Below are 14202 nucleotides of genomic sequence, written 5' to 3'. Positions count from 1 at the left end.
TACCTCAAGGTACTAATTCTAGTCTTATTATTTTACTTGCCAAGTTTAGAGGGGCCAATTCTCTTCGAAACTTCAGGCCTATTGGTCTTAGTAATTTTTTCTTTAAGATTTTTACTAAGATTTTAGCTACAAGACTGGGGAGTGTCCTTGATAATTTGGTTTCAGAAGAACAAGTTGCTTTCATGAAGGGGAGAAATATTCATGAGAACATTAGTGTGGCGTCGGAGATGATCAATGATTTAAAAACTAAGTGGAGGGATGGTAATTTGGGTTTGAAGCTAGTATTACTCAAGCTTTTGACACGGTTAGCTGGTCCTTTGTCTTAGAGGTTTTTCGTAAATATGGTTTCTCTCATAGATGGTGTTCTTGGATCTGGTCAATCCTTAATTCAGCAAGGATTTCTATTCTTCTTAATGGAAGTCCTGAGGGTTTCTTCACAATCAATAGAGGTCTTAGGCAAGGTGATCCTTTATCTCCCTTATTTTTGTTCTGATTGAACATGTTCTGAGTAGAAATCTCACGAAGCTGTTTGTAGAAAAGAAGATGACGCCAATGCTCTCAAAGAAAGGTATTTCTCCCACTCATCTTTTCTTTGCTGATGACATTATGATTTTTTGTAAAGGCAATATGAAGAGTTTGCGTAATCTTCTAACTTTGCTTGGTAAATATCAAAGTGCCTCTGGGCAATCTGTTTGTCGTCAAAAGAGTAAGGTTTATTATGGTGGTGGTTCCTTGAGTCGCTGTGGAACAATCACTAATTTGCTTGGTATGGAAGTTTCCAATTTTCCGGACAAGTATTTGGGAGTTCAGATCATGCCTGGGGCTGTTCGATATCGTCACATAAGCAATGTGATTGAGAAAATAAAGAATCAACTTTCGGTTTAGAAGGGAAGATTACTTTCTTTTCAAGACAGAGTTGTTCTTATTAATTCAGTGATAGCTAGCTATGCCATTCACAACATGGCGGTGTACAAGTGGCCTAGAAAGTTTGTTCAGCAGGCGGAAAGAGCCATTCGTAATTTTCTTTGGTCTGGTGATGCTGATGTTACTAGAAAATTTGTTGTTGGGTATCCTAAAGTTTGTTGTCCTCTGAAGGAAGGTGGTCTTGGTATAACCAGCATGGTTGTTATTAATAAAGCTCTTCTCATGAAGCTGTGGTGGAGTATTCGTACTTCAGACAAGAAACGGGCTCGTTTTTTATGGGAAAAGTTTACTACTAGAAATGGTGGTATCAAACTTTATGGTGTGAATTCTTCAATTCTGCCGGGCATTAAATTGATTCATTCTATTGTGGACAAGCATTCTAAGGTTCTTATTGGTGATGGGAGGACTACATCTCTTTATTTTGATGTTTGGTATGGGAATGAGAGCATTGCTGATATGCTTAATGAAACTGACCTCGACACAAATGTTAAGGTTAGTGATATTACTGATAATAATACTTGGCAGTTGCAGGGTATTCATCTTCAGAATTTGATGCGTGCTGGGGTAGTCTTGGAGGATTTGCCTTTGTTGCAAGGTGGGAAGGATTGTAGAATTTGGATGCCGGAGATGAATGGACGTTTTTTCTGTTTCATCAGCTAAGAATCTCATTAGAAGGGTATATTCAACTTCAGCGGTGTATGGTCTTTTGTGGAGGAAGGAAATTCATCCAAAACTTGCTGCCCAGAATTGGAAGATTTGTAGAGAGGTTTGTGCTACTCAAGACAAGATTAGGAGTAGATTCAAAATTGAATTAGCCAACAAATGTTACTTATGCAAGGCTGATGAGGAATCTTTGGAGCACATTATTTGGAGTTGTCCGTTTGCTACGCGAATCTGGAAGTGGTGTTCAGGTTTGTTTAATTTAAGACCTTATTATGATGTTGTGACTTCATATAAATCAGTAAAAGGTAGGAGTCGTATTATCAAAGATTTATGGCTTCTTGCTAATTTGGTGATTCGCTCGGAGTTGTGGCAGACTAAAAATATAGCTTGTTTTCAAAATTTGGCAGCTAACATTCACTTCTTCAAGAAGAAAGTTTTCTTTTTGGTTCATGAATATTCTGTTAGGGTGAAGAGTTTCATGCGTAATACTTCAGAAGATTTGGATATTTTGAACCACTTCCGTGTGGCTCATAGGCAGATACATCAGGTCGAACCAATTGAAGTTTTTTGGCATCCTCCTAATAGGGATGAGATTTTATTATGTTGTGATGGTGCGGCCAAAGGAAACCCAGGTGTTGCGGGGGATGGTGTTGTGGTGCGTGATGCGGATTGTAACTTTGTTGGTGCTATGAGCATTGGGATGGGAATTACAAATAATTTCTTGGCTGAACTCTATGGTGTTATTGTTGGTTTAGAATGGGCTTTGAAGTGGAATGTGAGAAAGGTTCTTGTGCGTTCAGATTCAATAGGAACTATTGCTGCCTTGACGGGTACAAATCTTCCTTGGTTTGTTAAACACAGGTGGAGAAGAGTTAATAGCAGTTATGATTCTATTCGTTTTGTTCATACATTTCGTGAGGCTAACTTTGCAGCTGACTGTATGGCAAAAAGGGGATGTCATCTTAGAAATGGTGAAGGGTTAAGTTTTGATGAAAGGCCGGATTTTCTTAGGCATTTAGAATTTCCATATGTTTCTTTTTTCAGATTTAAATAGTTTGTAAGTTTTTGGGGTCTTAGGACCTCTTTTCTTGTGAACTCTTTGTACATATTGGCTATTCATTAATACAATCTGGATTTAGCAAAAAAACCACCCGGAACAAGCTTAATAAGAGATTGTGCTTTCTTCTTAGTTGACATTCTATCCATTTGCTCCTTTTTTTCCTTGAAATACTCTTTTCTAAAGGCTGAATCTCTAATGAAAGTAGCACTGTCAGCCCCTAAATCAAAAACAACCTTTTGAATCTCCTCCACTGTAGGAAAACTGTCCATACGTTGTTGTTCCTCCAAAGTAATATACAAATGATCGTAATCAAAAATCTGATCTTCAACCGGCATTTCCACACCATTAAACTTGTTCTCATAATAAGAAACAACATGTTGGCACAATTGATCCCCATCTGTGATAGTATTACCAGCATCATCGTTGGGTACTCCAATAGTGGTAGATAAGTGTACTCTTGAACATGAATATGGACACTTTGCTTCAGTATTGGTTGACATAAACTTTGCTGAAACGGCTACAGATTTTATTCATGTTACTGTAGGGGGTTTGGACTTCTGGCAGCCGGTGGAGATTCAAAAGAAGCCAAAATTTTGCACAAAGTGTAAGATTATTGGGTATAATGATCGGGAATGCAAGAAACAAACATCAAACTCTTCTGCTCAGTTACCTGCACAACAAAAGAGTAATGCTAATCAGTTTCATACTTCTGGAGATAGCGCTAACAACAATTGTATTGAAATTATAAGAATCAATACAATTGTTGATTAAGCATTTGAAGGAAAGAAGAAGTTTACTACTACATGGCTGCAAATGCTTAAAAGAATCAATCAAATTATAAGAATCAATTGTAGTAGTAAATTCTTCTTTCTTTAGAGGATTTATAAGAATCAATCAAATTATAGTTAGCCTGCAAGGAAAAAATACCTGAGATCCATTGCCAAATTTGAGTTGCAAAGGAACAACTCCATAAAATATGCTCCAAGGACTCTTCATCGGAATTGCAAAGGTAACACTTATTAGCAAGATTGACCCTGCATCTGATCCTGATTTTTTCTTGCGTAGCACAAGCTTCTCGCACCAACTTCCAATTTTGTGCAGCTAAGTTTGGATGTATAACATTCCTCCACAACAACCCATACACGTCCAAGACATTATACTTCTTCCTTATTAGTTGTTTTGCTGAACTGGCAGTAAAGTTACCTCTCATCTCCGGCATCCAAACTCTATGATCATCTCCTCCTTGTGGCATTGTAAGTTATTCAAATCCACTCCCGCACGAAGCAAATTCTGAATATGATCGCCTTGCAGCTGCCATTCATTGTTAGAAAGCAAAGTACTTACCATGACAGTACTATTCAGCTCACTATCACCAAGAATATCAGCAATACATTCATTACCATTCCAAACATCATAATAAAGAGAAGTGGCTCGCCCATCACCAAGAAGCACTTTCGTATTTCTATCCACAATATTATGAACCAATCTAACACCAGGCAAGATAGAAGAGTTACACATCATATTACTTAATTCTACCAGTCTGTGTAGTATATTTAGCCCATAAGAAACGCGCCCACTTCTTATTGGAAGAACGAATACTACACCATTATTTCATGAGAAGAGCCCTATTTGTAACTGCCATACTTGTAATACTCAAATCACCTTCCTTCACAGGGCTGCAAACTTTATCAAAACCAACCACAAACTTCCTCGCAACTTCTGAATCCCCGGACCAAAGAAAATTGCGTATAACCCGCTCACATTGCATAATGAACTTCCTTGGCCATTTGTAAACAACCATATTGTGAATGACATAGCTAGCAATCACAGAGTTAATAAGAACCACATTGTCTTGAAAAGAAAGCATTTTTCCTTTCCAAACTGAAAGTTGCTTCTTGATTTTATCAATAACATTACTTATATGACGATATTTAACAGCTCCAGGCATAATTTGAACACCTAAATATCTATCCGGGATAGTTCTACAACGACTAAAGGTTCCACCTCCATAAAAAACCTTGTTTTTTAGACGACATACTGTTTGACCCGAGGCCGATTGATATTTACCAAGCAACGTAAGAAGATTATGCAAACTCTTCAAGTTACCTTTACAAAATATCATTATGTCATCAGCGAAAAAAAGATGAGTATGAGAAATACCTTTTTCGAAGGATTGGCGTCATTTTCTTCTCAAGAAAGAGCTTGGTGAGGTTTCTACTAAGAACATATTCGATCAACACGAAGATAAGAGGAGGCGAAGGATCACCTTGACGCGGGCCTCTATTAATCTTGAAAAAACCTTCTGGACTACCATTGAGGAGGATAGAAATACGGGCTGAACTGAGAATCGAATAAATCCAAGAACACCAGATTTGGGGAAAACCATACCTTTGAAACACCTCTAAAACAAAAGACCAACTAACTGTGTCAAAAGCTTGAGTAATGTCTAGCTTTAGGCCCACATTGCCATCTTTCCGCTTAGTTTTCAGATCATTCACCATCTTCGACGCCACACTGATGTTCTCATGAATATTTCTAACCTTCATAAAACAAACTTGCTCCTCTGAAACCATCTTATCAAGAACACTTCCAAGTCTTGTAGCTAGGATCTTAGTAAAAATTTTAAAGAAAAAATTACTAAGACCAATAGGCCGAAAGTTCGAAGAGTATTAGCACCCCTTACCTTGGCCAATAAAATCAGAAGACTAGAATTTACCCCATTAGGAATCCTTTGTTGTTGCCAACAATAAATAATAGCATTGTATAAGTCTTGTTGAATCACGTCCCAACAATGTCTATAAAAACATCTAGAGAAACCATCAGGTCCTGGAGAACTATCAGCATCAAGGTCATAAACAACAGCCTTTATTTCATCGTAAGTAGGAATCGCATCCATTCTTTGGAAGCTCTTCCCCGTTAAATTTAGACTCAAAATAAGACACCATGTAATCTCTAATCTGGTCACAATTAGAGAGAATATTCCCATCATCATCTACCAATTCCGAAATCATCTTGCTGCTTCTGCGAGTTGGAATATTGGCATGAAATAAAGAAGTATTACTCGCACCGTCAGTAAGCCACTTATTACGAGATTTTTGCTTCAACATAATGGATTAACGCAGACGGATTTCCTGTAGTGTAACCGAAGCCTCCTTAGCAAAATTCAGCTTAGTTACGTCTTCCGGATCCTCATCAGAAATACGAAGAGCAACTTCCATTGTTAATTTAGCATGTTTGAGTCTAGCATTAATATTACCAAAAACACGTAAATTCCACTCCTTCATGTCAGGGTTTAATCTCTTAAGCTTGAAGGGGTAGATATAAGCAAGGGAACCAGAAACATGAGCATTCCAACTCTCCATAATCATACGCATGAAATCAGGATGAGTGAACCACATTTTTTGAACTCTAAAAGGAGCTCTTTTAGGTCTTGAATTTACAAAAGAATAGCCTATAAGCGTAGAATGATCAGAAACTTCACGAGGAAGAGCTTTACACCGCCAATTTTCAAACTTCGTAAGCCATGCTTCATTAATGATAACCCAATCCAACTTGCAAAGAATTCTATGAACACCTGATTGACCATTGGCCCAAGTGTATTAGAACCCAAAGAATCATCTTCAAAAAGGTTATTGTCATCTAGCCAATCACTGAATTCATTAATAGCTGAAGTACGTGGTTCACAACCCCCTTTCTTTTCATCATTATGAAGCACACAATTAAAATCACCCATGACCAACCGGGGAGTATTATTATCAACTGAAGAAAGCTGCTGCCATAAGCTTCTTCGTGTAACTTGAAAACAACTAGCATGAACAAAAGATATAAGAACACCTTCCTTTTCAATAGAAATAGCCTGTTTACTAGAATTAATAACCACCGGAGTAGACATATCAACGTACCAGCAAATCCATAATTTCCCTTTAGACGAACCAACAAAATTATGTATAACTTCTTTTTTATAACACTCAACATGTAAGCCCTGCAAAAAATTAAGAGTACAATGTACCTTAGGCTCAGAGACAGAATACTTCAGGTTTAAAATCTCTAAGTAACTCTTTCAATTTACCTCGTGACTCATCACGAGAAAATCCATTGATGTTCCAAAAAAGAACACGCATTATAAACTGGGATTGGAGGAGTTAACTAGCTGTGGAGAAACACCAGTATTCAAACCTGGTGAATTTCTTTTTATAACAAGGTTACGTAAATTGTTTGTATCCAAATTCGTAGCTGAAGAGATTTAGAAAACTGAATCCTGTCGAGGAACCCTGGCTACAACTCGAGTTAAAGTAGTAATCCATGCTCTCCTAGCTTCCTGGTCAGCTCTAAACTGCGCATCACAAGAGCTTTCCGCAACTGGGATTGAGTTGAGAGCGTTAAATTTATTTTGCAAAACAAATTCTCCATCTAACAATGATCACAAAGAGGAGTCGCAGGGATAACAAGAGTCCTATCAGGGTTAAGAATCATATTTCCAACCACACCTGACTTAGCACTCGGTGGCCTAGTTTCACCCACTTTGCCACTATGCACTAAAACTGAGTTTGAATCCTGCACTTGTTTAGTTCTCGCCAATTCAACAAAGGAAAATTCAAAAGCAGCTTTGGACTTAGTATATTCAACCTCCAACTGCTTAGCTTTCACCATCTGAGCAGTATACTCCAAATTATTAGCCTCCACCACCTTAGTAACTACAACTTCAGGGAAAACTGGATTTTTAGGCGCATTCTTACCCTTCATACGTTTAACAACTTGCCACTCACCAGAAACATTGTTAACTTGATTGGCATTGTTGTTAGCCCTATCTCCAGAAGTATGAGACTGATTAGCATTACTCTTTTGTTGCACAGGTGCCTGAACAGAAGAGTTTGATTGTTTGTTTCTTGCATTCCTGATCATTATGCCCAATAATCTTACACTTTGTGCAAAATTTTGGCTTCTTTTGAATCTCCACCGGCTGCCAGAAGTCCAAACCCCCTACAGTAACATGAATAGAATCTGTAGCCGTTTCAGCATAGTATATGCCAACCAAGACTGAAGCAAAGTGTCCATATTCATGTTCAAGAGTACGCTTGTCTACCACTATTGGAGTACCCCAACGATTTTTCCATTGCAAGTAGCGTTTTTTCAATCAAAAACTCCAGCGGCAAGCCTGGAAACTTGACCCACATGGAAGCATGTGAGGTCCTTTGTTTGTCAGCGTCAAAACCTGGAAACCATTCAATTAGGTTTATCTTTTGGTGATCGAAAAACCATGCTTCAACATTCAACAACTTGTCTTTATCAGCTTGTGATTGCAACTTGATTGTAAAGAAACCCCTGTTCATAGGAACAAATTGGACATGTCCCTGACCTAACTGCCATTGTTCCTCAAGGTTGTTCTTCACATCTTGAAATTTAACTCCTTTTAAATCTAAACGCCCAATATGGCTAAATTTTCAAATATCACATCCTTCCAAATAGAACGATTCAGGAAGCACTACAGCATGTTTCCTTCTTTCACAGTTGGAATAGGTAGTGAACTTAGGTCTATTGAGGTTGTTGGCAACTGTTGTTTTCTCTTAACTTGATCAGCATAAGTGAGAGTTCTCAACTGAGTATTTTGAGAACTATCACCCATCTTGAATCACCAAAGTGATGATCCAAGATGAAGCGCGTGAAATTTTTTTTGAAAAAAAGTGCAAAACCCTAAAATCGCCAGAGAAAAATTAGGAGAGAGAAAAAAGAAAAAATGATTATTTGACCAAGAAACAAAATATTATGCTTCGCCAAAAAGCAAGGAACAAATGGATTTTGGAGAGAGCTAGTAACTCTAGTTTTCTGCATAATAGCATTCGCATTCGTAGAGGTAATAACACTATATTTCCGAGCTTGTGGATGATGCTGGTAATACTATCACAGATGGGGATCAATTGTGCCAACATGTTGTTTCTTATTATGAGAACAAGTTTAATGGTGTGGAAATGCCGGTTGAAGATCAGATTTTTGATTACGATCATTTGTCTATTACTTTGGAGGAACAACATCGTATGGACAGTTTGCCTACGGTGGAGGAGATTCAAAAGGTTGTTTTTGATTTAGGGGCTCACAGTGCTCCGGGTCCTGATGGTTTCTCGGGTTGTTTCTATAGGCATTGTTGGGAGATTATCCAACATGATTTATTTGTAGCAATTATTTTTTGCTGGCAACATAAATTTACTCCTAGTGGGGCTAATTCGAATCTTATTATTCTCCTGGCAAAGGTCAGAGGAGCTAATTCTCTTCGGAATTTTTTAGACCTATTGGCCTTAGTAATTTCTTTTTTAAGATCTTTACTAAATTTTAACTACCAGACTGGGAAGTGTTTTGGGAAAACTTGTCTCTGAGGAACAAGTGGCTTTCATGAAAGAGAGAAATATTCACGAAAATATTAGCTTGGCCTCTGAGATGGTTAATGAGCTTCATATTAAAAGCAAGGATGGCGATTTGGGAATGAAATTGGATATTTCTTAGGCTTTTGATATTGTTAGTTGGTCTTTTTGTTTTGGAGGTGCTCCGCAGGTATGGTTTCTCTGAGGATTGGTGTACATGGATCCATTCTATATTACAATCTTCTCGTATTTCTGTTCTTTTAAATTTCCGTCCGGAAGGGTTCTTCAAAATTAATAGAGGTTTACGTCAAGGTGATACCCTTTCTTCCTTGATTTTTGTTTTGATTGAAGATGTCCTTAGCAGGAACATTTCTAAACTTTTTAAGGAGAAGAAAATGTCACCAATGGTTACGATAAATGGTATTTCCCCTACTCATTTATTCTTTGCTGATGATATTATGATTTTTTGTAAAGGAAATATGAAAAGTGTGAGAAATCTGGTTTCTTTGCTAGAGCAGTATCATCGTGTTTCTGGGCAAACCGTTTGCAGGCAAAAAAGTAAAATTTATTATGATGGGGGGTCTTTGAGTAGACGGAAAACTATTGTTAATTTTCTTGGTATGGGTCTTGCTTCTTTTCCTGATCGTTATTTGGGAGTGCAAATCATGCCAGGGGCGGTGAGATATAGACATATATGTACTGTCATTGATAAAATAAAAAATCAATTAGCTGTCTGGAAAGGTAAAATGCTTTCATTCCAGGATAGAGTGGTGCTTGTTAAAACTGTCATTGCTAGTTATTCCATCCATAATATGGCGGTTTATAAATGGCCTCTAAAGTTCATTCAACAATGCGAAAGGGTGATTCGGAATTTTATTTGGTCTGGGGATTCCGGAATATCCAAGGATTTTGTTGTTGGTTTTGATAAAGTATGTTCTCCTCTTTTTGAAGGGGGACTTGGTCTTACCAGATTGAGTGTCATGAATAAGGCTTTGGTTGCTAAACTCTGGTGGAATATCAAAAGATCACATAAGAAATGGGATCGGTTCTTAGAAGCTAAATACACTTGTAGGGACGGTAGAGTGAAGGATTATGGGATAAAATCTACTATTCTGCCTGGTGTTCGCTGGGTTGATAGAATGGTTACTCAAAATACTAAATCTTTGATTAGTGATAGGAGATCCACGTCTCTTTATTTTGATATCTGGTTGGGAATAGGAAAGAGAATGTCCGTTTTTTTTCTCTTTTTGGCGACTTTGGAAAACCAAATTTTTTCACGTTTAGGGTTTCAAGCTTTACGTATTTGGATTATCATAATCAATACGTTGATTCATGATGATTCATTTTTTAGTTAATATTCCTAGTAGCTCAAATCAGAACCATGCTAAAACAGTTTCTTTTGCTGAAAAGTTAGGGAACGTAAAACCCTAAATCCAACTTCAGTTGATATTTCCTTGTTACCAAACCCTACTCTTGTTGAGGGTGAGCCAGCTCTTGTCATTCCTAATGATTATTATCAGGAAGGGTGCAAGCCTTTTCAATATAGCTTCATAGCTAGGCTGGATGCTACAGGTTTAAAGTTTGTTAAGGTTCAAAAAATCCTTGAAAATCAATGGAAACTTAAGAATAGGTGTAAGTTTATACCTATGAGCAAAGGATTCTTTGTTATTATGTTATCTTCAGAATTGGACAAGGAGAAGATTCGTGCTGAAAAGTGGTTTGTCAATCAACAAATTCTGAGGTTGATTGATTGGTACCCAGGTTTTAATCCTGATAAACAAAGAACGTCCTATGCAGCTGTTTGTGTACGTTTTCTTGGTCTCCCTATTGAGATATGGACTGAGAGATCATTACTTTCTATTGGGAAAATCCTTGGAACACCAATTGTGGTGGATCAAAGAACCCTAAATCTGGAATATGGTCACTTGGCAGCTGTTTTGGTAGATATAGACTTCACAAAGCATATTCCTGACCGCATCTCTATCACTGCATGAGGTAAAAAAAATTGGCAATATGTTGATATACCAAATTCACCTAAATTCTGTTTATCTTGCAATATTATTGGGCATGTTGATGGTGAATGCAAAAAGAAGAATAACATGAAGACTGCTGGTAAGGAAAAACAGATTGTTCATAAACCTACAATCCAAGTTTGGCAAGCAAAATCAGCTAAAACTAATGAGGAAGAGGAGAAGTCTTTGAATCTGGAGAATAAGGAGGATAATATGGTTGGTGCTTCAGCTGAGAAGGAGGATGATCGATCTGAATCTGAGGTTTGTGAGGCTCAACTTAGATTGCAAAACGCAATTGCAGCTAAGGAAGCGCTGGCTGCACGTACATAATCTGCTCATGCAGACCATGCAAAGTCCGGGATAAACCAAAACTCTAAAGCTCAGTCCGTGTCTGAGTTGGAAACCCAAATAAGAGTCGTGAACAAAGCTAAACTCCAGGCCGTGAACAAAGAAACTTCCGAAGCTGTTGGAACTACATCTAAAGAAGATAATGCACGTACAGATTCTATCAATGCAGGCCATGCAGGTAAGTCCGTGGTTGATTTGATAAAACTTCAAAACGCTCCTACTGACGTTGCTAATCAGTTGGAAAAGGAGCTTTCTAAATCGGCTGCTGAGTTGCGTGAGGCTCAGATGAAGTTTATTCATTGTAAGAATACTATTGCAGCTCAGAAAGATATAGCTTTACGTAAAAATCAGGAAGACATGGCTGCACAGAGTTTTTCTAAAGAAGAATGGACTGAAGTGAAAGGAAAGAAACCCCCTAGCAAAGGTACTTTCTCTTTTACTCCTTTTGAGAAGGATTATACTCCTTTTGCGGATGAGTTGATGCAAACTGAAGTTGTGGTTAAAAACAAATTTGATGTTCTAGAATCTGAGTTAGGCCTTGATAATGTTATTATTGAGGTGGAGGAGGAGGATCAAGTAGAATCTAGTGACTCAGATGTTAGTATGGGCTCTAAAACTTGGGGTGAGGTTGACGCTGACATTTTAGCAAGGAAAAAAGCTAGGAAAGTTGCTAAACATGCTGCTAATATTATTGCAAAGCGTTCTTTGCAATCTGATTCAAGTTTGGAATCTTCTCCCAGCAAGTCTATTGAGGAATCTCTGAGCTATGACACTAACATGGAAATTCAAGCGGGGTTGCTTGATACTGTTTTTGATAAGAATAATATTTTGTCTAAGGAATAATTAGAGGTGGCAAGCACTATTCAGTCGGAAGATGTGCGTGCTCAGTTCATTAGAAGTCCATCTTTTAGACAAGAATATTTCAAAGGAAAGAGGGAGAAAATGGAAAGAATGAATTCAAAGAAAAAATCTCCTAGTAAGTTGTCTCCTATTAAGCTTGTTCCTGGTAACTTTGCCTCTGAGGATGAAGACGGAGAGTTTTATGTGGATGAAGATGAAGATGTCTTGGGTAATTATGCTTTTGATACGAATATTATGGATGGAATTTTTTCTAAGAGCAAATCGTATAGAGTTGGTAGCAGCAGAAGTAAATTGAAAGGAGTTGGTTGTAGATATAGGTAGCTTCTTTTAATTTTCTTTTTTGTGGTTATTACTTTTGTTATTTTTAATCGTTATTTTGTTCCCTTCGGTTTATGGGGGTAGGGAGAATTGTGCTCCAATTTTGTAATTCTTGTAATTATGTTTTTTTGCTTAATAAACCTTTTTAACCTAGCAAAAAAAAAAAAAAAATCTGGTTGGTACCGTTTCTATCGCTGATATTTTAGAAGATCAGAACTTGGATAGGTCAGTAAAAGTGAGCGAAATAATTGTGAATGGGAATTGGTTTATCAATAATACTCACGGTGACAATTTGTTACGGGCTAGAGTTAATCTCGCTACTCTCCCCATGTTGCGTCATGGACCAGATTTTTTTTTTTGGATGCCGGATTTGAAGGGGGTTTTCTCTCTAGGTTCTGCTAGGGAGATTATTCGTCAAGAATATCCTGTTCTTCCTGGAGTTGCTTTACTCTGGCGCAGCAGTTCACCCAATGCTTGCGGCACAAAAATGGAAAATAATGAGGGGAGCATGTGCGACTCTCGACAAAGTCCAAAGCGGTTTCAAGATCTCTCTTTCTAACAGATATTGTTTGTGCAGGTCTGCGGAGGAGTCCTTAGACCATATCCTTTGGTCGTGTACTTTTGCTCAGAGTGTCAGGACGTGGATAGCTGAAATTTTTGGTTTACGACCTCACCAAGATTTCATAATTGCTTACAAGTCTGCCGAAGGAAAAATTCCAATTGTTAAAGACTTGTGGCTGATTGTTGTGCTTGTTACTCGGTCTGAACTTTGGAATATTAGAAACAAAATTGTTTTTGAAAAGAATATGATCAGCTGGAGTTTCTTTAGGAAGCGCATTTTCACTCTTATTCATGATTATTCTTCGAGATTAAAGAGTTTCATGTTCAATTTTGTTGAGGAGTTGCAGATTCTGAATTTTTTTAAGGTACATCATAGACAAGTCAATCATACAGTTCCGGTGGAAGTTTTCTGGATGCCTCCGGAAAGGGGAGAGATTATGCTATGTTGTGATGGAGCAACTCGTGGTAATGGAGCCGGTATAGCTGGAGCAGGTGTTGTAGTCCGTGATGAAGAGTGTAACGTTCTTGGAGCAATGAGCATTGGTCTGGGCATTACAAATAGTTTTCTTGCGGAATTATATGGAATTATTGTTGGATTGGAATGGGCTGTCAAGTGGGGAATTAGACGTGTGCTGATTTGGTCGGATTCTGTTAGTGCTATTTATGCTTTGGAAAATATGGCTCTGCCTTAGTTTGTTATTCAACGTTGGGAAGATGTTCGACAATTATATGATTCAATCCGTTTTAAACATACATATCGTGAAACCAATTTTGTTGCGGATATTATGGCAAAAAGAGGATGTCAACTAGGTGAAGGGGAAGGGATAAACTATGATAGAAGACCTGATTTTCTTTTTTTTTTGCTAGGTCAAAATGGTTTATTAAAGAAAAAAAAAACGTAATTACAAGAATTACAAAATGGGAGACGCTAGGCCTCCACACCCCCATAAACCAAAGGGGCAGAAAACTCTAAAAACTCATAAAATAAGCTCTTAAGCACTAAAAAATAGCATAAAGAAGAAAACTAATAAAATCAAAATCGTTTTCGCCCCTTATTTCCAACTCTAAAATTCCTCTTCTTGGGAATGAGATCATCAATTAT

General features: G+C 37.7%; 1 protein-coding gene across 1 annotated transcript; it reads right to left on the bottom strand.

The window, feature by feature from the left end:
* Window positions 1-4253: 4253 nt before the first annotated feature.
* Window positions 4254-5543, bottom strand: LOC113316035. Its single transcript, XM_026564269.1, has 4 exons — window positions 5364-5543; window positions 5036-5256; window positions 4914-4987; window positions 4254-4753 (listed from the first exon to the last, which is right to left on the bottom strand). The coding sequence occupies exons 1-4, from the start codon at window positions 5541-5543 to the stop codon at window positions 4254-4256; spliced, it is 975 nt and encodes a 324-aa protein (XP_026420054.1).
* Between the last annotated feature and the right edge of the window lie 8659 nt (window positions 5544-14202).

Source organism: Papaver somniferum, chromosome 10 (genome assembly GCF_003573695.1).
Source record: "Papaver somniferum cultivar HN1 chromosome 10, ASM357369v1, whole genome shotgun sequence".
In the NCBI taxonomy this organism is placed as follows: domain Eukaryota; kingdom Viridiplantae; phylum Streptophyta; class Magnoliopsida; order Ranunculales; family Papaveraceae; genus Papaver; species Papaver somniferum.
Note: the sequence above shows the minus strand (reverse complement) of the source record. Positions and strands in the feature narration are given on the sequence as shown.